At 33.8% G+C, this 22,914-nt stretch overlaps 1 protein-coding gene and 1 non-coding gene across 2 annotated transcripts in view; both read left to right on the forward strand.

Moving 5' to 3' along the window:
- LOC120420966 (neuronal acetylcholine receptor subunit alpha-7-like) overlaps nucleotides 1-22,914 on the forward strand; it is a 209,487-nt gene that overhangs the window by 16,336 nt on the left and 170,237 nt on the right. The window contains exon 2 of the mRNA XM_039584098.2: nucleotides 15,301-17,315. Within this exon, the coding sequence (XP_039440032.1) occupies nucleotides 17,165-17,315 (151 nt within the window). The 5' untranslated portion in view covers nucleotides 15,301-17,164. The remainder of the gene's footprint in view (nucleotides 1-15,300; nucleotides 17,316-22,914) is intronic.
- Trnal-aag (transfer RNA leucine (anticodon AAG)) lies at nucleotides 10,060-10,141 on the forward strand. The gene has a single exon. It is a non-coding gene; the product is annotated as a tRNA-Leu (tRNA).

Here is a 22,914-nt window from a genome sequence, read left to right on the forward strand (position 1 = left end):
GTATCTCCGCAACCATCTCGAAACCCTTCCATAATTTATGAACTCCGCAATCCTTTCTCGGCCTGCGCTTCCTATATAATTCGACCAAATAGTCCAAATTTCAACCATTTCGCAAGCATTCCAAACTCCAAACATCCACCCACCCTTATTGCCCATTTGGGACACGTAGTGTCGGCTGGCACTATCCACAACCACCTCAACCACACCACGATTGCGTGCGTGCGTGAGTGTGGCACCACTACTCCACATAAATTCCGAGAAAAAGATGTCCGCCGCCACCACCTGCTGGTGAAATTGTACAACTGAGCTACATTTTGTGGGCCAAAACTAAATTTATCACTTCGTTACACCGTTGACCTGCACGGGAAATTCTATCCTGTTTGGTGGAAATTGAATTTTGGGGTCAGCGCTCTTTAGCCCTTACTCCCAGGGGGAGGGAAGGGAGCACGATGTGTGCGTGTTCGTGCGTGAGTGTGGGAGAATTTATGCGCATCCGAAATTTTGGACCGTTTTTGCATGTCGGTTTTGCTGGAGTGTGAGATGTTTTGCGGGAGTTTTAGTTCAAGTGATGGTGGGGGAATTGAGAATATGACAATATTTAGATATTCAATTAAAGTCGATTATAAATAAAGTATAAATACTCAAAATTGTTCACAGAATACCGTATTTTTTCGAAAGTACTCAAATTTTCATAAATAGCTATAAGGGTATCAATCAATGCGAAATTTTGTATGCTTTTTCCCTTCATTAGAGTTTTTTTTAAGATAATAAATTTTTTACAAAATTTCATATTTTTTCAAAAATGCTTAAATTTTCAAAAATTTGCAATACAGTCCAGACTCGATTATCCGATAATTGAGTCTGGACTGTATTGCAAATTTTGAAAATTTTAGCATTTTCGAAAAAAATGTGGTATTTTGTGAAAGTTTAAGCATCTTAAAAAAAATACTCTAACCCTCTAATGAAGGGAAAATGCATACCAAATTTCTTTTCGGATAATCGAATCATGAAAATATTTTTTTTTCCACTGTCTTTTTTTATTTTTGAGCTTTAGTATGACCCCTAGACTACTTTTAAGTGATTTTGAATTCAAAATGAAATTTGACTGAAATGGGGCCACAGAAATTGAATTTAATGTTAAAAGTAAGAAAATAAAATAATACGGAAAAAACATTTTTTTTGTTCATGATTCGATTTTTAATATTTTTTTCAATTTCACCTTATTAATGTTTTTTTTTGGAGAATACTAGAATTTTCACAATATACTATATTTTTTCGAAAGTACTAATTTTTTTTTTCAATTTTGCAATATGGGTATTAAACGAAGTGAAATTTGTTTTGTTTTATGAATTTATTGAATTTTTTTGAAAATGCTAAAATTTTCATCATATACCGTAAAACGGGGTGACTTTGATAGCCGGGGTGACTTTGATAGGTTTGCGATTTTTCCGCAATATGAAGAGTACAATTAAAAAACGTAAGGAATGGTTCAGAAACATACTGACCGTGTTAGAGAAGTGTTCAAAGTTCCTCAAGAAGAAGTTTTCATAAAATTTTGAAGAGTTTATAAAGTTAGTTAACTATAGTTAAGAAAATGTTAATGAAAGTCATTATTTTAAACTTCTCAAAGTGTCATGATTTTCTCAATGAACATGATTTTGAATCGGAAAACGGAATGCATTTTCGGATTGTTTGGACAATTTTCCACTAGGAGAAGATTAAATAAGTTTGTAAATAATAAATAATATGTGTTTTTGAAACACAGTTAAAAAAATCTTCAAATTTATAGGCATTTTCAGTTGAACAAATTTAATGTAAAATGTTTAAACTTGTGATTCGTGCTTCGAATTCAGTATAAAATGCAATATAAATCAATAATATTATAAACAAAACTAGTTTTAACAAATTTCAGGCAAAATTCCGACTTTTTAACAATTTTACCTAAAATTTATATGTATTTTGTTAAAAAGCTTATAAACTTAGTTAATTTAACATAAACATTGATTTTTTTCTTACAAACTATATCAGCTACTTTAGTGATGGTACATTTAACGTAAACATAAAGTTGGAACATCTTAAATATGATTTTAGCAAGAAAAACCATGACTATCAAAGTCACCCCGGAATTAAAACTAAGAATTTTTAACGTAACTATTTTTCTAAACACTACTGAAAAAACTTTTTTTCCAAAATAGTGCATGGACTTTGTGTGGCCTACCCCAGTACATGTTTTAAAAATAATAATCTTGAGAAAACCTTACCTGTTGGAAAATATTCTAAAAACAATTTGAAATCCTATCAAAGTCACCCCGGTTTACGGTACCGTATGTTTCTAAAATACTAAAATTTTCATAATATAAATTATCGGTATCAAATGAAGCGAAATTTTGCATGGTTTTTGTTTGTTTGATATCCATACAAATTGCAAGATATAAAAATATGAGTATTTTCAAAAACTTCCGATATTTTGTGAAGATATTAGTGAATTACACAAAAAATTCAAGTAAAAATGCATTCAAATTCCACTTTCTTTGCGAATTTCGAAAATCTGAATTTTTGAAATAACAGAAATTTGTGGAAATGTTTGCGTTTCATAAAAAAACTGAAAAAGCACATCAAATTTCGCTTCGTTTGAACCCATTGGCAAATCATAAAAATTTTAATAATTTCGAAAAAATACGATATTTTATGAAAATTTGAGTATTTAAAAAAACTCTAATAGTTGCACATTTTTAAAATTTTAGTATTTTCCAAAAAGTACGGTATTTTAAGAAATTATTAATATTTAAAAAAAACTCTAATGAAGTTGAAACATATAAAAAATTTGCTTCGTTCGACACCCATACAGCAAATTTTGAAAATTTGAGTTTTTTTTCGAAAAAATGCGGTATTTTACGAAAATTTTAGTATTTATAAAAAAACTCTAATGAAGTGGAAAAGCAAACAAAATTTTGTTTTGTTTGATAACCATATTGCAAATTATGAAAATTTGAGTACTTTCGAAAAATACAGTATTTTGTTCGTTTTTATACCCAGATTGTAAATTTTAAAAATATGTGTTTATTCGAAAAAATATGGTACTCTGTGAAAATTCTGGTAAAGAAAGAACTGATGAAGAGAAAAACATACCCAATTTAGCTTCGTTTGATACCCATATTGCATTTTTTTAATTTGTGTTTTTTCGAAAAAAATACGGTACATTCCAGACTCGATTATCCGAAGGTATGTTTGAGACTTCGAATCATTTTTTTTTGATTTCTATGACCCAATTTTTGTTAAAATTGAGTTGTTGATTGCCTTTTAGAATACCAAAAACATTTTTTCGATTTCAACCCCGCCATTTTGGCTTAAAAAATCTTAATCAATTAAGAGCATGTTTGGGGTCACATTGAAGCTTAACAGTTAAAAAGAAGACAACGATGAAAAACTGTAAAGGTCTTCGAATAATTTAATCTGGACTGTACTGGAATAATCTTAAGCAACCATGAAAACCCCCTAGTTTTTAATACTAGAATTTTACCATTTTATTCATTGACTAAAAAAAAATCTTTTTTGTCGATTGGAACGTGTTCAGGAAGCCCTAATCTATCATACTTTGACGAAACTAAAGCGTTTACAGACATCAACTTCAAAAATGTTGAGTTGTGTGATCTGTGAACATGATTTTAGAGAAACTGTGTTTTCCCAACCGTGATAAATTCAAAATTTTCAACTCATTTTCCTTACACGAACTAAAACTTGACGGAACCACACCCTTAATATTATGCTTGCAATGCACCCCGTGATTCTCCCGGCAAGGAAATTCTCTCAGCAGGGGAAAACTTTTGCAATTTTCCTTGGAGCTGAGAAGCCCGTCCCTCTTCTCTGCCTTGCTCTGGAAAGTGCCACTGGTGGGAGTGGTGGTGAGCTTTGTGAGCACCTAAATTGCAACGTGCCCGGCTAATGCCGCCGTGTCGACAAACTAGCATTAGTTTGCAAATCTTGAAATAACGTGATTGCAGGCTCGTTTTCCCCGGGGGGAAAATTGCTGAGCAAACAGAGCCTATTTGAAGAAAATCTGCACCGTCAGACAATTTGACGAAAATTTCGCCGGTTTTCATTGTTCTGAATTGCATCAAAAATTTCCCACCGTGCATCGGGTGTCTCTTTTTTCCGGGAAAAACCCGGCCCGGCAAGAAAATTGTTGCATCGTTGAGGGGATGTTTCCGCTTATAGCGTACACATGTTTTCCACCACTTTCCCAAGGGGGAAAAGCTCATCGCAGCGAAGACCCACCTCAAATAGTGCGCGGAGCAACAAAATTGAACGCAGACAGCATTATTTCGGTCTGGTGGATGTTCAATTTAATTAGATTGTATAAACTTCAACCGCAGCTCGTCCAGGGGGATGAAAAGCAGGAAGAGGTAGCATTTTTTTTCCGGAGGAATTCACCTAGTGGGAAGGATTTTACTAATTTTGGTGATTTTGGGGCCATAATTTTTCTTGAAGAATTCATCAACTGATTTAGATGATCGCTCTGACATCGACTAATTTTGGTAAAATCGACTGATTTCGATGACATCGACTGACCTCGGTGTAATTTACTGACCTAGGTGTAATTTACTGACTTCGGTGAAATTTACTGTCTTCAAGGATATAGACTGATCTCGATGACATCGACTGACCTCGGTTTAATTTACTGACCTCGGTGTAATTTACTGACTTCGGTGAAATTTACTGACTTCAAGGACATCGACTGATCTCGATGACATCGACTGATCTCGGTGACATAGACTGAACTCGGTGACATCGACTGACCTCGGTGAAATTAACTGACTTCGGTGAAATTTACTGACTTCAAGGATATTGACCAGTCTCGATGACATCGACTAATTTTGATGACATCGACTAATCTCGATGATATCGACTGAAATTGGTGACATCGACTGAACTCGGTGACATCGACTTATCTCGATGATTCCAACTGATTTCGATCGATATCATGGAACATTGACTTGTATCTATGAGATTTTTGAATTTTCAAAGGAATTCAAAGCTTTTCTTCCGACAGACCCTCACTAAACCAAATAAAGGATACCTCTGCGCGCTGCCCCAGAGTCCACACTTTTCAAGCATAAATATAAAATATATAGCAACATCTGTGGCGGAGTATATCCGTGCGTGTGTACTCTCCGAGCTTGCGCTCGCGAAGGATATTCTACCTAATAATAAAAAAAAAAACCCGAGAGATAGCAAACTGGAGAATGACTTGCTGCAGGGGATAAACGGATACGGGTTTTTCATCCCCGACTGGCCACCGATTCGGGGCCTGGGCTCTGGAGTTGGCAGCGGTGGTCTTCCGGTGGATTCGTCCACCGGAAATGGGGGAAGTTTTGTATAATTGAATATGGCGCGCTCCCCCCGCTCTAACCCGCCCGAGTTGTGGTCCGCTTCAGATAGGATGGCGGCGCATCTCTCGGATGCCTCCGTGGACACGTGTGCTGGTTAACCAAACACGGGCGTTTTCGGGATTGAGCGTTGTGGGTTTTTGGGTGGGGCGGGCTGTTTCAAATTATATTACGTTTTGATTTAGTTGTCTTGAGTAGATTTTGGGATTCGAGTGGGGGGAAACGGCGCGGACCGAAAACAAGCTGAACATTTTGAGGTGAATCTGGTTTATTTAGTGCAAGCTGGGGCTTTGCATGCCAATTTAGGTCGATAAGAAGACACTGATTCGAGAAACTTATGCTATGTATCCAAGGACTTCTTAAACAGCCAATTTCGATCACAAATTTACAATCATGTTGATAGAACTCGCTGTTCTATCAACTGATCTCAGTGACATCAACTGATATCAGTGACATCAACTGATCTCAGTGAAATCATCTGATCTCGACAATAAACTTGTCTCTACAAAACCAACTGATCTCTACGGAACCAGCTTATTTTTACAAAATCAACCAGTTGATTTAGAAAGAAATCGACTACAACTAATAGCTTTCAGTTTTTCGTTCAATATCTCAATCAAATAATTCCACTATCCCTAGCTATAGTTCTGCTCTTGCGGAAGAAAACTGTCCAAAAGCAACAGGAAATTGGCTCACAGGTACTTGCTCAATATCCGTCTTGAAGTCTGAATGCAACTAGTGTTGTTCAATTGGTTTCTTTTTTAACATTTGGCCTAGTGGCTTTTTTTAATGGTTCATTTAGTTACCCGAGCAGACGAAAAAAAACTTGGGAATAACATTTATTGATATTTGAAAATACTAGGCCAATAACATTTTATGTTATTTATAACAAGATTTGTTATTCGTCGTTATGATTTTTTGTTATTGGATTGTTATTGTAATAACATACTAATAAAATTTTTAATTATTCTTCGAACAATTTTTTGTTATTATTTTTTGTTATTTTAACAACTAATCCGATCATCCCAATAACAGATGGAGGTATTCTTCCATAACAAAACATGTTATTCCAAAGTTGTTTTGGCTTTCAATCAATATCAGACCAATAACAAATTTGGTTATTAATCCCTTATGCAAAAATGTACTTTTTAAGAAGATTTCATGAAAATTTCTGTTATTTTAACAGTATTTGGTTTTGAATTGGCACGAATTTTGTTATTTCTGCCCGGGTAAGAACTCTAACTAAATAAAAACCTTTCAATTTAAATCCAAACAGAGAAAAGATTATGCAAACAATATTTACATTTTCGGATAAACTAAGTGAATCTCACTTACTAATCCCCCTCAATAAACTCCCCAAAAACCCCAGCACAAATTTCGCCATAGTTCCCAGTGTATCAACGACACCACTAAAGGCACAGTTTGAAATTGAGACTTTTCAAACAACAACATTATCCGAGCCCTGACTATTATCAGGCCAAAAAAGAGATGAAAATCTAGGAAAAAGGGGGTGTTGGGAGGGGCGGAGGTTACTTTTCCACAAAACAAGCGACAGAGAACGAAATGAACTGCCTGCGGGGGTGGTGGATTTCCACTCGGGCGATAGTGTGGGGTGGTGGTGGGGGTGGCCGGGCCAACCAAGTTACACTCCGCCCTGGCCTGGCACTCCAGCAGTTTTGCAATAGCTGTGTGTTATCGATTCAAAAATTTATAAATAGAGAAACGAGTGCAAAAAGCAATCTGCTGCTGGCTGCTGGCTAGATGATGATGATGATGACTGGGGCTTGGATAGGGGGTCGGAAGGGAAATTGTTACTACTTGTTCTGGAGGTACATAGAAGCTGTTACACCGTTTTTCGATTGTAACGGTGCAATCTGTGCGCTATGTACACGAAAGTTAGGGTGGTTCAAACAAGCTTGGAATTTAATGGTGCACATTAACCAGAGCTTTTGCAAAAAGATTTTTGCTGCACACAATTTAGTATCTTCAAACTACGAGAAATAAAATATCGATACAATTTTTGATCCATCGCCTAAAACACTCTCTTCAAAATTATTTTTATCAATGTTTGACAGTTTTAACAGATAAAATATTGCAAGATTGGGTTCTTTAGTTTGACAAATTAAAATATAATTTCTTGAAAGGGGCAGATAATTTAACTTAAAATTATTTTGTTAAATATTGAATATAAATCGAATTATTTCCGAGTTATCGTCAGTTGAAAAATGGAAACTTATTTGGTGACAAAGATAAAAAACTATTTTTTCACAAAATTTACACTTTACCCAACCAGCTGCCCGAACAAAAATGTCTGAAAAGGAAAACTGTAGGGAATGCTTTCAGCTTTCCCAAAAACTTCAACGTCATGAAAAAATAACTGAAAAATAATCATTTTTCGAAAATGTCAACCTTGAAATGCTTGTGACTTGAAAACGGTGCACTTTATAAAAAAAAGGCAAATAATTTTTATTACAAATTAGATTTTGCCTATAAATGAATTTGAATAATGTAAATTGATTTGTTAAACTTTGTATACCTTATAATCTATATTTTTCAAAATTTCATTTTTTTAGCTTTGGTACCAGATTTGGCACCATTCTTAATCCAAGCGCGACAAAGAAATATTCTTAGAAATGAAAAAAAAAAATCTCGTGTCGTTATGTTTTTTTTTTTTTTTAATATTGGGACTATTGAAACTTTAGGGAAAAAAATGTTTTCATAAATTCTACTTCTATGCAATTTTGGGACAGTATTTATGCTACATTTGGGTTAATTTTTTTATGTCAGAAAAAAAAATGTAATTTTGCGTCTAAAAATGTGTAAATTCATTATTTGTATAGTGTTTTGCCACTTGTTTAGTGTCAATTGGGGTAATCCACTTTAAAATTTTACTCCTTTCCATAAGCATTTTTTACTGTGTATTTTAACAATTCCCTTTTCTATTTTTTTAAATGAGGCTTGAAAATAGATTTTGTGTCCCTATAGACCTCGATCATAGCTGAGGGACAAAATCTTGAAATAAAATTTGTTCTAGCCTCAAAAGCTAAATAAAAAGTACCGTTAACCGGGGTGACATTGATAGCATTTCAAATTATTTTTGAAATATTTTTCAACTGGTGAGGTTTGTCTCAAGATTATTATTTTTTAAATACATGTACTGGGGTAGGCCACTTAAGGTCCATGCATTATTCTTGAAAAAAAAAAATAATAGTGTTTAAATAAAATAGTTGCTTTCAAAATTCTTATTTTGATTTCCGGGGTGACAAAGTCATATTTTTTGTTGTTAAAACCAGATTTAAAGTGTTAAAATTTTATTTTAACGTCTTATGTTCCATCACATAGGTTGCTGCTACAGATTATAAGAGAAAAAAAACAATGTTTTTGTTTAGTTTACTAAGTTTATGAACTTTTTAACAAAAACCATATAAATTTTAGTATTTTTTTTGAATGTCAAAACTTTCCCCAATATTTGTTAAAACTAGTTTTCTGCCCATGATCGCATAAATGTCTCATATGCATTTTCGTCACTTTTGAGTTATTGATGCAGTTTGGTTCAAAATCGTGTGCTCTTTCAAAAGAGCCTATAACATCCAGTACTTTGTTCTAGAAATCAGGAGGAAATCCAGTTTTTTCGTGAAAACTTAACACGTAACCTTATGTGTGGGACAAACTTGTTCAGCGTTTTTCTCAGCTTGCTGTTTTTGCATATGGGACATTTATGCGAACATGGGCAGTTTTGTTTTCACATTTTATATGAAATTTGTTCAACTAATAATGCCTATAAATTTGGAGATATTTTTTAATTGTGTTTCAAAAACACATAAAATTTATTATTTCCAAACTAATTTTATCTTCTCCTAGTGGAAAATTGTCCAAAGAATCCAAAAATGCCTTCCGTTTTACGATTCGAACCCATTTTAATTAAGAAAATCATCAACATTTTCTTTATTATAGTTTACTAACTTTTAGAACTTTTCAAAATTCGATGAAAACTGTGGTACTTTGAATACTTCTCTAACAGGGTCAGCATGATTCCATACTTTTCCGTACGTATTTAAGGTGTACTCTTCATTTTGCGGAAAAATCTCAAACCTATGAAAGTCACCCCGGTATACGGTATTTATTTATGAGTACCTAAATCGAATGTTTGCACTTTGTATGTCCAGCATTCAAAATTGTATGGAGACTTGCGAAAAACTGAAGATTTACTGAGTTCAATGAGTGTAATAAAAACATGATTATAATATGTGATACTGAATTTGAAATATTTGATTCATTTCTGAACTCTATCACAAGCGACCGTGGCAGAAAATAAATTGTTTGATACCTAATGACAAAATTTCAAAATTATGAAAATTATAGTTAAAAAAATGTGTTGATACATTTGTTCAACGTTAAATTGTATAGCTTATTATTGGAAATATAAGCAAAATTTATGTTATTGATTGAAATAAATCCCAACGCATTGGTAAACTTGCATGATCAATCCGACGGAAGAAACCCACAAAAAAGAAAAAAAAGTCACCATAAAATAGGGAAAAATCACAATAAATTCACTGAAATATCCAACACTTAAACAAAAAATTCAATATTGAAAGAAAAATCTTTTTTTTTATATTTTGTATGACCTTAAAAAATTTGAGAATGGACAATGTCAAGCAATGTTCACCAAGGTAGCGTGGCCGAGCGGTCTAAGGCGCTGGTTTAAGGCACCAGTCTCCTCGGAGGCGTGGGTTCGAATCCCACCGCTGCCAGAGATTTTTTTTTGCGCACGATGTTGAGTGTCACAACTGATTTTTATTTTGTATTTGATGTTTTATGAGAGATGAAAAATCATAATGTTGACGTTTTATAATTTTTTTTTCGAAAAGTGTGAATTTATCGAAAGTAATGCAAATTTAAAAATGACGTATTTAAGTTTTACACTGTATTGCAATTTATTTTCTCCAACCAAAGAGTGTTTTAAAGAATTCATATTTGTAGTATCAAAAAGAAATAATTGAGAAAAAGTTTCTGTTTAACTTTAAGTTTGTGACAAATAAAATACACTTAATAAATACAATGCAATCATGAATTTTTCAATAATTTTTGATTTTTTTTCAATATTATTCTCAATTTGTTTCATTTTTCAAAAAAAAAAATGTGAATCGCCCTACAGCTAAAATTTTGTCCAACATTAGAACAATCAAAACCGGGGGGATGCCATGTTTGCCGGGGGGCTCCACCGGAGAGAGGGAAAGTAAAAATGCAAAAGTCTGGACCTGTCCCCCACCGCCGAAAAAAAAGCAGGTCATCATTGGAGCCAGCCCGTTCCGGACCATTTTGCATTTTGCAAATAGCATATCACATTGCTGCGCGACACCATCCATAATGCAAAAAGTACACTCAGAGAGCTAACAATTTTTATTTGTTTTTGAAGAGGAGGGGGAGGAAAAGTTGTCCCAGGTTTGACGATACTGTGAAATGGCCAAATTTGGGCTTCGAGCGATCGATGCACAGTTTGTGATGGGCAAACAGAGTAATAAACTTTAGTGTAATTGACTTTGCCGGTGCTAAATACAGTTATTCCGTTCGAGTGTCAATTACCTCTTCCGGGCCCTGGCAGGTAGCTGAGACTCGGATTTAGGGCTGCGAGGCTTAATTAAATTATCCGGGCGTTACTGGAGGATTAAAAATTTACAAGCACGTGTTCCAATATGCATGGAATTTTAAATTTATGTCAACTTTTTTGCGCAGAGATGGATGGAAAACATTGTGTTTGTCAAAGTTTTATTATTCTGTTGGGAAGGGGAAAAGTTGTTTATTTCAAATTTATCGTTTACGTCGGATTTTAGATAAATTATTTAGAAATTGAAAAAAAAAGCTTCCTTTCTTATCAAAAGAGTTCACAAAAATACTTGAGATTTCAATTGTCCGGAATATTAAAAATAACCAAAACAAGCAAGGAATGCAAAAACGCAAAAAAAAATACTCCCCAAGATTTCAATCAATTTGCAATAAACCAAAACGCCTCAAGCTTTTCGTGAAAAATCATTTTCTTTATTCCAGGCGAAAACAAATTCCCTCGTCTCCATCGCTTGAACGTAAAAGGTTTCCTTTTCGGAAAATTACAAAAAAAATCACCTCAACAAAACGAAGTGAAAACCTTCCTTTACAGGTATTTGCTCTCCGCACATCCCACGGCCCGACTCTCGGTTTTCACTCCCAAACGCCGGGTAACGAAGAAGCAAGATAAGCTCGACGATACCCACTTTTCAAAAGACTACAACTTTCATCCTGGTTCGGCAAGTCCCCTTTCGGATAAAAAAGTGGAAACACTTTTCCTCCTTTTTGTTGTAACTGGTTGTGCTTTGCTGAAAATTCGCAAAAAAAGTGTTTTCATCCCCGTACTAGTGTTGTGCAGCTTTTCTTGTGTAATTCAAACATATTTTTTCAACAACTTGTTATTGTTCCAAATAAATTTTAATGCTCTCAAAACTGAACAAGGTTCATAATGTAATTCTTCAAGAAGATTACAATTCTCACAACCTTAAACTAAATCGTAAGTACACGGAAAAGTTCTCTTACAACTTGAACAATTTTAGATAAAACAATGCACCGTGAAGATAAAAGAAACCTTCCTGCTAGTATGGTTGGTTAATTTTGACGTTCTGGCATTTTCAGGAAACATTGCCTGGCCACCGTTCCGGAAACGGAAATAAGTTCTCATCGTTTTCCCACAAGCACTTCCACCACCATCCTGTTTTGCAATTCAAGCACAATAACACATCTTGGGTCTTTATTCGAGATAGTCTTTCCCAGCAAAAAAAAATAAAAAAAAATCGAATAGTTAGAGTCGTACACACCTAGATATATTTTGCTCAACAGGTAACTACAATCATAATCTTGGCCAGAACCGGAATCTCCGGAGTCGAATAACAGATGTGCAGCACCGAGATTGCATTCTGGACTTTGATTTTAAAGTTTTTTTTTAAGTGAAGGAAGGTGCTACGAATACTCTAAGGGATTGGTTTAGCTTTCCTTTTGAGGAAATTTGAATCTGTTTTACACTGGTCTGCAATACAACTAAAATTTAAAGTTATTACCTACTAGTTTTAAAATAAAATTAAATTAGAATTAGATAAAAAAAATATTTGTAAGCCAGTGTTAAACCCCCTTTTTCCACAAAAGAGGCAGCAACTTTTCCCCCCTCCCAGATGAAATGTTCCACTCGAGATTGTTTACAGTGTTGTTGATTCTTTGGCTCAAGTATTTGTCGGTGGTTTCCGGTTTCTGCTAGCTAGAAACATGCAGACCAGCTAGGAGCAGCTCGACGAAGGGGAATTTATTTTCCAATTATTGTCCATTCTGATCCGGCCTAATTGAATTATTTTTAATATTGCCAAAGCGCTGCTGTTAGGAAAAGACTCACTCGAGTGTTGCGTGAAGGTGTTTTGAGTTGTTGTTGGTGAAAATGTTTGTGCAAATTTTATGAAGAAGTCAATTTGTAGCAAATTGGTGAAGTAGTTTCATTTGGTTTAGTGGTTAAGTTTTGTTTTTTAAGCATGACTTAAAAAATAAAATAAATTAAAATTAAATAATTAAGGTCTATTTTTATGACCTACGCCGTGTTAGGGTGGTTCAAATAGTAGCAATTTTCTTCGATAATTGGAAAACTGTTCAAATAATCCTTATTCCGAACCTTTTCAACCGATAAGTTTGAATAGAATGTGATTGTTTGAGCTTTAAGAGATAAACAGTTTAAAGTTTCAGAAATCTAACTTTATATTTGAAAATGTCGTATGAAAATTCAAAATGCACTGCCAAAAAGTCAAAGTTTGAAAATTATTTTGAGGGAGGGAATGAACATGACATACTCATTGTTTATAAATCCACGTTATGTGCATTGTTTTGCTACATTGTTTTTAAAATTAATTTATTTTCTAACGAAGTTTTAAAGAATCCAATCAGCAGTTGTACTAGTCTATATTTTTTTCTATAATTTATCTATATCTTTTTTCTATAATTTATCTGAAAAAGAAACTTCTTAACTTGTTTAAATTTTGCATTATTTCGTTGCCTACAGTTTTCATGTTTGACTTTGTTGATTGGACTGCTGTTGTGATAAAGCATCTTTATGTTAAAATTTTGTGAAAAACAAGATTTCTCAATGCTATTTAAACTAGAACTCTTGCGCAAAAGATGGCTTTGAATTTCCTTTTAAAATGTAAAAATAAACTAAAATGAAAAATATAGTTTTTTTGTGAATTTATTTTTTGTCATAAAAAGTTAAATTTATTTAAAAATCTGGAATATTTTCCGTGAACCTAGTTTTTTTAAAAAGTCTCGAATCATAACCTAAAACTTTGCTGAGGACACCAAATCGACCAGATTTTTTTGTTTTATTTAAATTTGCTATTGTTTTATTATTTTAAAATTTTTAGTTTTGACTACACTTTTTGCAAATCTTTCTAAAATGTTTTTTTTTAATTTTTAATCAGCTGTTGAAAGGTAGTCGAATTTTTGAACTATGAGATTTTGGCATCAATTATTAAGAAGTCGTAAATTAATTTTATTAATAAATGAATTTAAAAGTTAATTTCAAAATTAAAATTAAATTGGAAATTTTTAAATTTAACTTTGCTCAACAAATCAGTGGCCAATAAATTTTGTATATAGAACTTTTAATTTTTAATGAAAATAGAGGTGCAATTTTCCTGTGTTCATACACATATTCAGCTTGTTTGGGCTCGCTTAAAAATATTTTTTTTGCAGAATTCCAAAAAATCGCAAAGAAAAAATCTTTTATGTAAATTCTGGAATATTTTGAAAACTTATGATTGGAAAACAGCTGAACTAGTATAAAATGCATTTTTTATTACTTTTTTCATTTTATGTTGAAACCATGACTTTTTATAACCATTTTTACAGTTATTTTTTTGAGAATGGTTTTGTTTTAAACCTAAAAAAATATTTGCAGCGGTCTTATTTCAAATTTTTGATTTAGGACTTTCATAAACGAACAGTTCCGATTTTATGTTAAAAAAAACAACACATTTATATCTTTTTCCGATATTTCCGTAAACAATATTTTAAAATATTCAAAATAAAGGCCCATATTTGAAAATTTCAAACATTTACTAGATTTTAATATATCTAGTCTAAAGGATCGGTAAATTTTCCAAATATTTCGTTTTTTTACGTTGAATATCCTTAAAAATGGTAGCCGAGCTATCTTCTTTTAATAAAGCCATCCATTTTAGAAAAAACTAATTTTGTATTTTTTTTATTATTTGCAAGGCTGTGTCTCAGCAACATATTGTCCGAATCCAAACACCAATATTATTAAGAATTTCCTCTGCTCTCCGAAAAAAAGCAAATATAACTATTGGACAAAGATATAATCATAATTTTACAAAAAATTAGGCATCAATGAATATAACTTGAAATGATGCATTTCATTTAACAAACTGTTAGGTTAGTTTGGATTGCAAATTCAATTTTAATTTAAAAAAGTGAGGATGGCAAAAACTGAAGTCGTATTTATTTTTCAATATTTTTTCTAGAAGCACAATTTTACAAAATATCATAATTCAGCAGCAATTTTTTTTCATGTTTCTATATGGCTTAAAAGTTTCGGTTTTACGTTCTTTAAAACATATGAGAATATTAAAAAAATATAAGTATGATTTTTGGGAAATTGTTTTTTTGTGAAAAGCCTTCATCAATACCTACAACTTTGCTGAAGACATCAAATCGATCAGGAAATTGCTTCAAAAGATACAGATTTTCGAATATTATGGACATCTGCCAAAATTGTATGGCTTCTTTGTGCAGTGCAGGATGGTTTACATATTTCTCAATATCAATTTCAAACTGAAGAAATTGCATGTCAGAGCTAAAAAAATAACGCTGTTTATTTTCTCAATTTCAGATCAACCACGTGTCATCAATCTCCCAGTTCAATCCGATTAAACTAACACCGCGACAGCTCGTTTAAAAATCTCTTCGCGCAAGTAATCCGTGTGACCAATCGTAACACTCGTCGTCAAAACCCGCTCAACTGAAGCCACCAACAACAACGCGATTCCAATGTGCATTCATATCCGAAGCGACATATCCGGTGACAGCAGTGGCTGCAGAACCACCAGCACCACCAGCACCACATCCCTCCGGAGTAACGTCATCGGTAACGTCGGTAACGACCCGAGGGTGGTAATTGGCACAGGAAGTTGCAGGAGTAGAAGTAAAGGAAGCGGCAACAGCAGTAGTAGCGGGTCTTCGCGGGACGAACCGATCTGCACGAACTGCACGAACGAGTCGACAGTGTTGCCAACAGGGTTGGGGCAAGGGCTCGGGCGTAGTTGGGAATCATGAAAATTTCACCACCGAACGAACGAGGAAGCGTTAGGTACTGGAACTACTACTTCGACAGTGGAATCCACTACGACAGCAGCGGAGGAGGTGAAGCAGAACAAGCTAGTCAAGGCGACACCACCGCAGTAGAACTTTCGCAGTAGTCACACAACCGAGGATCACCGATTCTTAGTCTCTATCTCGAACAACTACTAACACACGCATTCACCAAAAGAAAAAAAAATACTCACATTCAGCGAGAACGAAACGAAAACGGCATAACTCACGCATCAACATACTGCCACACCACCGAGCAAAACCGAGAACAATAGCGAGCAGACGATCCGAGCCGACGACACCCGACCAGCAAAGACAACAGAAAAACTTGGAATTGGTTCCCGGATCTGTGCGCTAACGCTCACGATCGGCAAGCGGCTAGGGTGTCTCTCACTCACTCACTCACTCACCAATCTTCGTGACTGAACTGCCGAAGACGATTCGGCGAACGCAGCGCTGAACAAAAGACACGAGAACAATGCGAATAGAACTCTAACGCACTCAGCCGATACAACCTAACTTAAGTAGTCGTTTAAGAGTTGTATAGTAAGCTTAAATTGACACTTAAAAGTAATTGATATTGATTAATAATAAAAAAATAATAGCATATTACTCGTAAACATAACTATAATAAAGTTTCGTAAAAAGACAAGTTTGCTGCAATTCAATAATAATATCAATAGTACTTTAACAAATTTTCAACAAATTGAACTAATATTAACAATAAATAATATAAAGGAACAGGAAGTTTAATCCATCTTAATAATACAAAGACACATGTTCGAATAATATGTCTGGAAAAAAAACTCAATAATAAACAGTGAAACTTATCAATGAAGAACAAACATCAACTAATAGCATATTGTTATTAAAATATTTAAAACCCCAACCAAAAAACCAAAAACCCAAAAAAAAAAAACGATTCATCACTACGAGTAATAATATCATTAGCGTAAACTAACTAACAAATTTGCTAAACCAACAAAACCCGGTACTGATACAAGACAAGTCGCGCTGACAAACAACATCCCCGAAGAGGATCACAAAATCCGGAACGACAACAACAACACAAGCACAAGTGGATTTAAATTACCAACAACTAGTAACAACCACAACAACAACAACAGCAAAGCAACAACGCGTCTGAGAACAATAACATAAAGCAAACAACCGCAACATTGACTCGAAAGAAGCGAAAGAGAAAGAAACAACGCAAAGGTCTCTCCGAACGACCCCTCGTCGACTGATCATACCACACAGTCACTCACTCGTCACTCATCGCTCATCGCTCGTCACTCGTCACAATCGGGCACAATCGTGGCTGCGATTCGTCGGCGTCAGCAAAGGCAGCAGCGTCAAACGGCAACGGCAACGGCCCACCAGCAATGAAGAAGATCCTGGTGATCGTGATCAAGATGATCAAAGATTTCTCCAAGATCATCATGCTGAGCCGGTACCACAACTTTCGGTGCTACAAGCAGCTGCGACTGTACAAGTGGATCATCGTGTTAATGCTGGTCGCGAACTCGGTGATGGGTGAGTACAGGGTTTTTTTTTTAAATTTTTAATGCTTTTGTCTTAATGTAAAATGCAAAGAACAAAAATTTTAGTTTGCGCTATCACAGGAAAAATCCCAAATTGTCGCTCTTTGTTCATGCAACAAAATTCGGTTAAAATAAACTGAAAAAATCAATTTTGAGATTAACCGGTTTGGTGAAATGCAGGGTGGTTACCTCAAATATATTATGTATTTACTAATCTAATCTAATCTAATCTAACACAAACGCAGCCAGTCCGATGAAAGCATGCTGGAAAGTCTTGTGATTAGATTACGCCCCAAGCACTTTTCTTGTCAATATTAATAATTGCAGTACATCCGAGAACACCCGAAAATGTATTACAAAAACTAAAGCGGCCAGCCCTACTGCGTTGTGTTTGCCGCAGAGAGGATTCTGAGAACGGATCACATTTCACAGAATCTACAGGGAAGGAAGGATGCGTGGACATACCGTACCAAACGCTCCGAATCAGTTAGGTGTGGTGTGTTAGTGTAAATTTGGCAGATAATTATATTTTTAGGAAGGAAGTGGAACTGGGTAAATGTTAATTAGGGAATGGGAAAGAAGGTGAGGAGTAGGAGGGTTATTTAATTTATAGTATAATGTATAGTATAGTATAATGATAATCATTTAGTAATATAATCATCTAGTAAATAATTATGGAAAGCTCTCACCAAGAAACAGCAAATCTTCAAAAGACACAACCGGATGGTTTACCAATCGTCAGCTCCTAGGTTCTTCTCAAGAGACAAGCCGATAGAAATACGTGGAAGTGTTTCTTTTGCTATGATCTTTCCTATGTTTATAGGACCCTTTTTTACTGAAAAAAAAAATCTCTGGAAATATAAGAAATGAAGTTCTAAAAGCGAATGTTTAAAAAACAGAAAAAAAAAATCACTATTTTTATCAAAAATATTTGTTAGAAAAAAACGAAGGTATCCATGAAAACAAAAACCGTTTGCTGTTTTTTGCAAATGTCAAACATTTAAATTCCAAATAATGAAAAGAAACCTTGATTTTTTCTCAAAATGGAATTCTCTCACCGGGATTTGGGTACATGGTCCTTATCAACGACCGCAACGAAGATTTTCTTGCCATTTGTGCGATTGTGGCTCCAACTCAGCTTAGCGGCGTCTTCCCATAAAAGCAGCAGATCAGCAACGGCTCCTGGTTCTGCCAAATCCACACAAGGAATCGAAACCCGGATATATCCACCATCTCCACCATTTCCACTGACACTCACAAGATCCTCCAGAACTAGCCGATATGATAGAAATCCTCAGAAGACGACAAAAAAAAACGCGGATCGAAAATTCAAACCAACCGTTCGCGATCATAGCTTACCTCGATCTCTAACCTCAAATATATTATGTATTTACCAGGAAAAACTCGAGATTTTCTATAAAAAACAAGTTTTTTTTAATTCTCAGCTATTTTTTCTACCGATACTCATCCCAGGTGTGTCATAATACAGTGATTCTAGAAATCAAGTCAAGTTTATCTTCTATCTGCTTTTTAGTCGAAAGTTCTAGACAAAAAAAAAGAATTAAAAATTCTTAATAAAAAGTTTCACAAATTTCAAAAGATAACAAATATAATTTCATCATTTTTGAACATTTAAGATTCAAAATTTTAAAAATGTATTAAAAGATTTAAATTGTTTTTAAAATTCTAATTTAAAACGTTAAAAAATTAAATAATAAAAAAAATCTCAATTCAAAATACTTTGAAAGTATTAAGTAAAATCTCGATCTGCAGTCGAATGCTCTACCACTGAGCTATACCCCCTTGTCGGAAATGGGTGTAGGTCATAATTTTTCGTTAATTTGTTTCAAGAGTTTACAAGATCAACGAAAGTCATTCTTATCAAGAGATTCATGGTTTCATTTCATAACAATTAGGCACAAGCTTGTAAAAGAGGTTTAAATTAGTTCAGTTCAGCACTTTGACGTTCAGTTATAGCTTCTAAAAGGTGTTTTGACCCTAATAGAATAATAAATAGCTCAGTAGGAAGTGAGTACGCAAATTTCTTTAAAAAAATCTGGAGTTTTTTTTTTAAAGGACCAATAAAGCAAATCTTTAGTTTTTTGCTTTTTGGGTGTTTTTCAATACCCCTGACTCAAGGCGGTTTTAAAAACATCCAAAAAGCAAAAACTGGAAATTTGGTTTATTGGACCTTTTTTTTTAAAAAAAACTCCAGAATTGTAAATATTTTTTTTAATGAAAAAAATGACAAATTGGATGAAAATAATACTGAATCCTTAACTCGAATTGACTGATATGTTTCTAGTTCTAAAAGATATCTTTTGCCTTTTTTCAATATTTTTATTTTGTTTTTGATATGGTTATTGCTTATTTTTCACATTTAATTATAAAATTACATCTTTGGCTTTAATGTTGCAACAAATTGCGTTAAGTCAGAGGAACGCATGTCTATTTTGTTCCAAAATATGCGAGATTTTGAACATTAACAAGGCCATGACCATGTTATGAACAAGGTCATGTGCACAGTTGACCTCAAACAATACTTTTCAAAGCATCATATACATCACAAATGCACATAGCATGAAATTTACATTAAAAATGGGAAAGGCCGTAAGAATTGTTTATCTCTTTGCAATACATTTTACCAGTATCATTGTTGTAAGCCACATTATTTCATGAAAAAGAGTTTACGTTCGATCTTAAATAAAATAAACTTTTTTTTGATTCGCAAATTGAGCTGCTAAAAATATTTTTTAAAGTTTATGTCGTCCTCCTTTCACTAAAGCCATTACAAATTTAAGTATAGTTTTAGTCTCCCCGTCTCTTTCATCATTTTTCTATAAAAATAAGGGGCAAAAGATTTTTTTTTAAACTTCTTAAATCGATGGTAAACTATTCAAAACAGATTCGTGTTTTTTCAGTCAAATAAAACCGTTTTAATTTCATACATTTTTTGAATTTCGGGTCTATAGACCGGAAAAAATATGCTGATTTTGAATGATAATTTGGCTTGAAATTAGAAATTTACTCGACTATAACTGAGGGACAAAAACTTTAAATATAATTTGTACCAGCCCATTTGACTCAAAAATTCACTTTCTCGCGTTTATAAGTATTTTCTGCATGATTGAACCAGTTGAATAATATTTTTTTTCTGAAAATTCGTATACTATTTATAAGTTTTTTTTTGTATTTTGATTTGAACCAAAAAGTTTATTTTTGACTTTTTCCAAATTCAGAATTGTGAGACCAAACTTTTGAGAATATTTTAGGAAAAAGATTTTAACTTTACGGAAAAAATCATAAATTTATTAATATTTTTCCAATTTTCGGAAGCATAACTGTAATGCAGTGAAACCTATTTTTACGCGGTGCATTACGTTTTTCTGGAACGACGCAACATTTTTGCAATGTTTTAAAAGCAATTTGTTGGTTTTGCTCAGATCTACAAAACGCATTTTGAAGCTTGCAAAAATATTGCATGGTTTAGGAGAAATCTACGAAACAAAAAGCGTAACGCCATCGCGTAAAAAGAGGTTTCTCTGTAATGCATAAAACATTTGTGATACTTTTTCCTTAGAAATTAAAAAAAAAATTAGAATACTTTTTATCCGTTGCAGGCCCTGCAAATTTTATACCAAGTTTTTGTTCAACCACCTTTATTTTTTTGAAAACTAGGTGGGCAAAAAGAAATATCCGTAAATTCAAATTTGCATAGAAATAACGCGAACAATCGTTTGTTCACTACTTAGGTTAAAATTTAAACGTTTAAATGTTAAAATAACATTAAATTATCAATTTTTTGAAAAAAAAAACACTAAAAATAGAGTGTCATAAAGCACTTTGTGATTCTTTTAAAAGGCTTGGTTTCCGAAATTAAGTGTTTTATTCTTTATTTGTTCACCTAACATTAATATCACATAAACTTGATTTTGTTTTGACAAACTTTACCTCCTCCATTTTTTTTGTTTCAGTTGATTAAGAGTGTCAACTTTTGAGCTAAAGAGCATGACAAACAGATTTAATTTAGCCAGCTAGCTGATGGAAGAAGTAGTATTTTTTTAAAGTTTAGAAAAAACTCTCGTTTTTTTCGAAAAATTCTTTTGTGATATTTTCATTTATTTTTCAGGATTTCGAAAAATATGGTGAACCAATAATTTTTGCTTCCTTTTGGAAATATTGTTTTCAAATGAATGAGACAATTTCACAAAGGTATTTATTGACATTGAAAATGTGATCACTACTTTTCAAGGTAACGTCGTTTGAAAGATGATTGATGATTAGGTAGCACCTAAAAATATTATTTTTTTTATTTAAATTTTTTCAAAGACAATTTCACATGTACCAAAGGTCTTAGCTACAATGTCAAAAAAATAATAGAGAATTTGAAAATAATTATTTCAGAGATGGGCAAGGATAAACTTGTTTCAATTTGATAAAAAAAATACGAAAGTATTAACCTAAATCAAAATTGCACAGGAATGCATTTGGTTGCAAATTCAAATAAAGCTGAAGGCTGAAATAAAAACGTCCATAATGAACTACACTTGACGCTTTTGGTCTTTTAAAATGTATCGAAAATTTGTCAAAATCAAGTTTTTGTGATAGAAAGTTTAAAAAATTGAAACCGTTTTGCACGTGCTAATTTTGTTTTCTGAAATTCTTAATTATAACCTCAAACCTTACCTAAGATACATTTTCAAGATACAGGTTTTCGAACGTTTTCATATCACTTTTTGTATGGACAGCTCCCATGTTTGTATGAAGACTTGTATTTAGAAACTAATTGTGCATAATGACTTATTTGGACCAAAGGAATCAACGAATAAAGTTTCATCCTGATCAAAAAATGCAACGAAAAGTCGATTTGCGAAAACCTGCTTAAATCTGGTAAAGTCAATCGATTGATCAACGCTAATAAAATGACCCAGAATCGCGCGTCTACTCTCTGTTTTAAGTAGCCGACTTTATCCCAATTCCACGGTCGAGTGGAACCTTCTAGACGGGACTTCGACGAACGCTGCCTGCAGTTGGCCCGGATTGCTAGGGGGAAAAAACAAAGAAATTATCTCACTCCCATCTTGGTCGTCCCCAGAGCAACGATGAACGACGATGTCCCAGTATTTTTTTGTGTCTGAGCTGCGGAGCTTCTCATTAGTTATCCTCATCCCTGCTGGGCTGCCTTGGGATACCTGGCCTGCCTGCCAAGACCGTGCCACGCGCTGAAAGATTAGACAAGTTTCAGGTTCGCTTTGTGAGGGTGGATTTGTATTATATTCGGTATCACAGTAAATAATGTTGAAAAAATGCCTGTTGTCATTCAATAAAACACAATTTGAGGAAAAAAAAATCAATTTTCAAAAATATTGAAAAAATATTCCGAACTTAAGTAGTATCTTTAACATCTGATTTTTATCGGTTCACTGGACTCTAAGACAAGAAAACTGATGCTGTTGAGCAACGAATATCGCATGACGCTTGGCGTTGAGAGATGGCGAGAGTAAGTCAGCAATGCAACAACGTGCTGAGGAGTCCTTTGCCAAGCTCAAGATGGCATGCTGACACGAAAACCTTGGAACTGAAGGCTGCTA

Source organism: Culex pipiens, chromosome 2 (assembly GCF_016801865.2).
Source record: "Culex pipiens pallens isolate TS chromosome 2, TS_CPP_V2, whole genome shotgun sequence".
In the NCBI taxonomy this organism is placed as follows: Eukaryota; Metazoa; Arthropoda; class Insecta; order Diptera; family Culicidae; genus Culex; species Culex pipiens.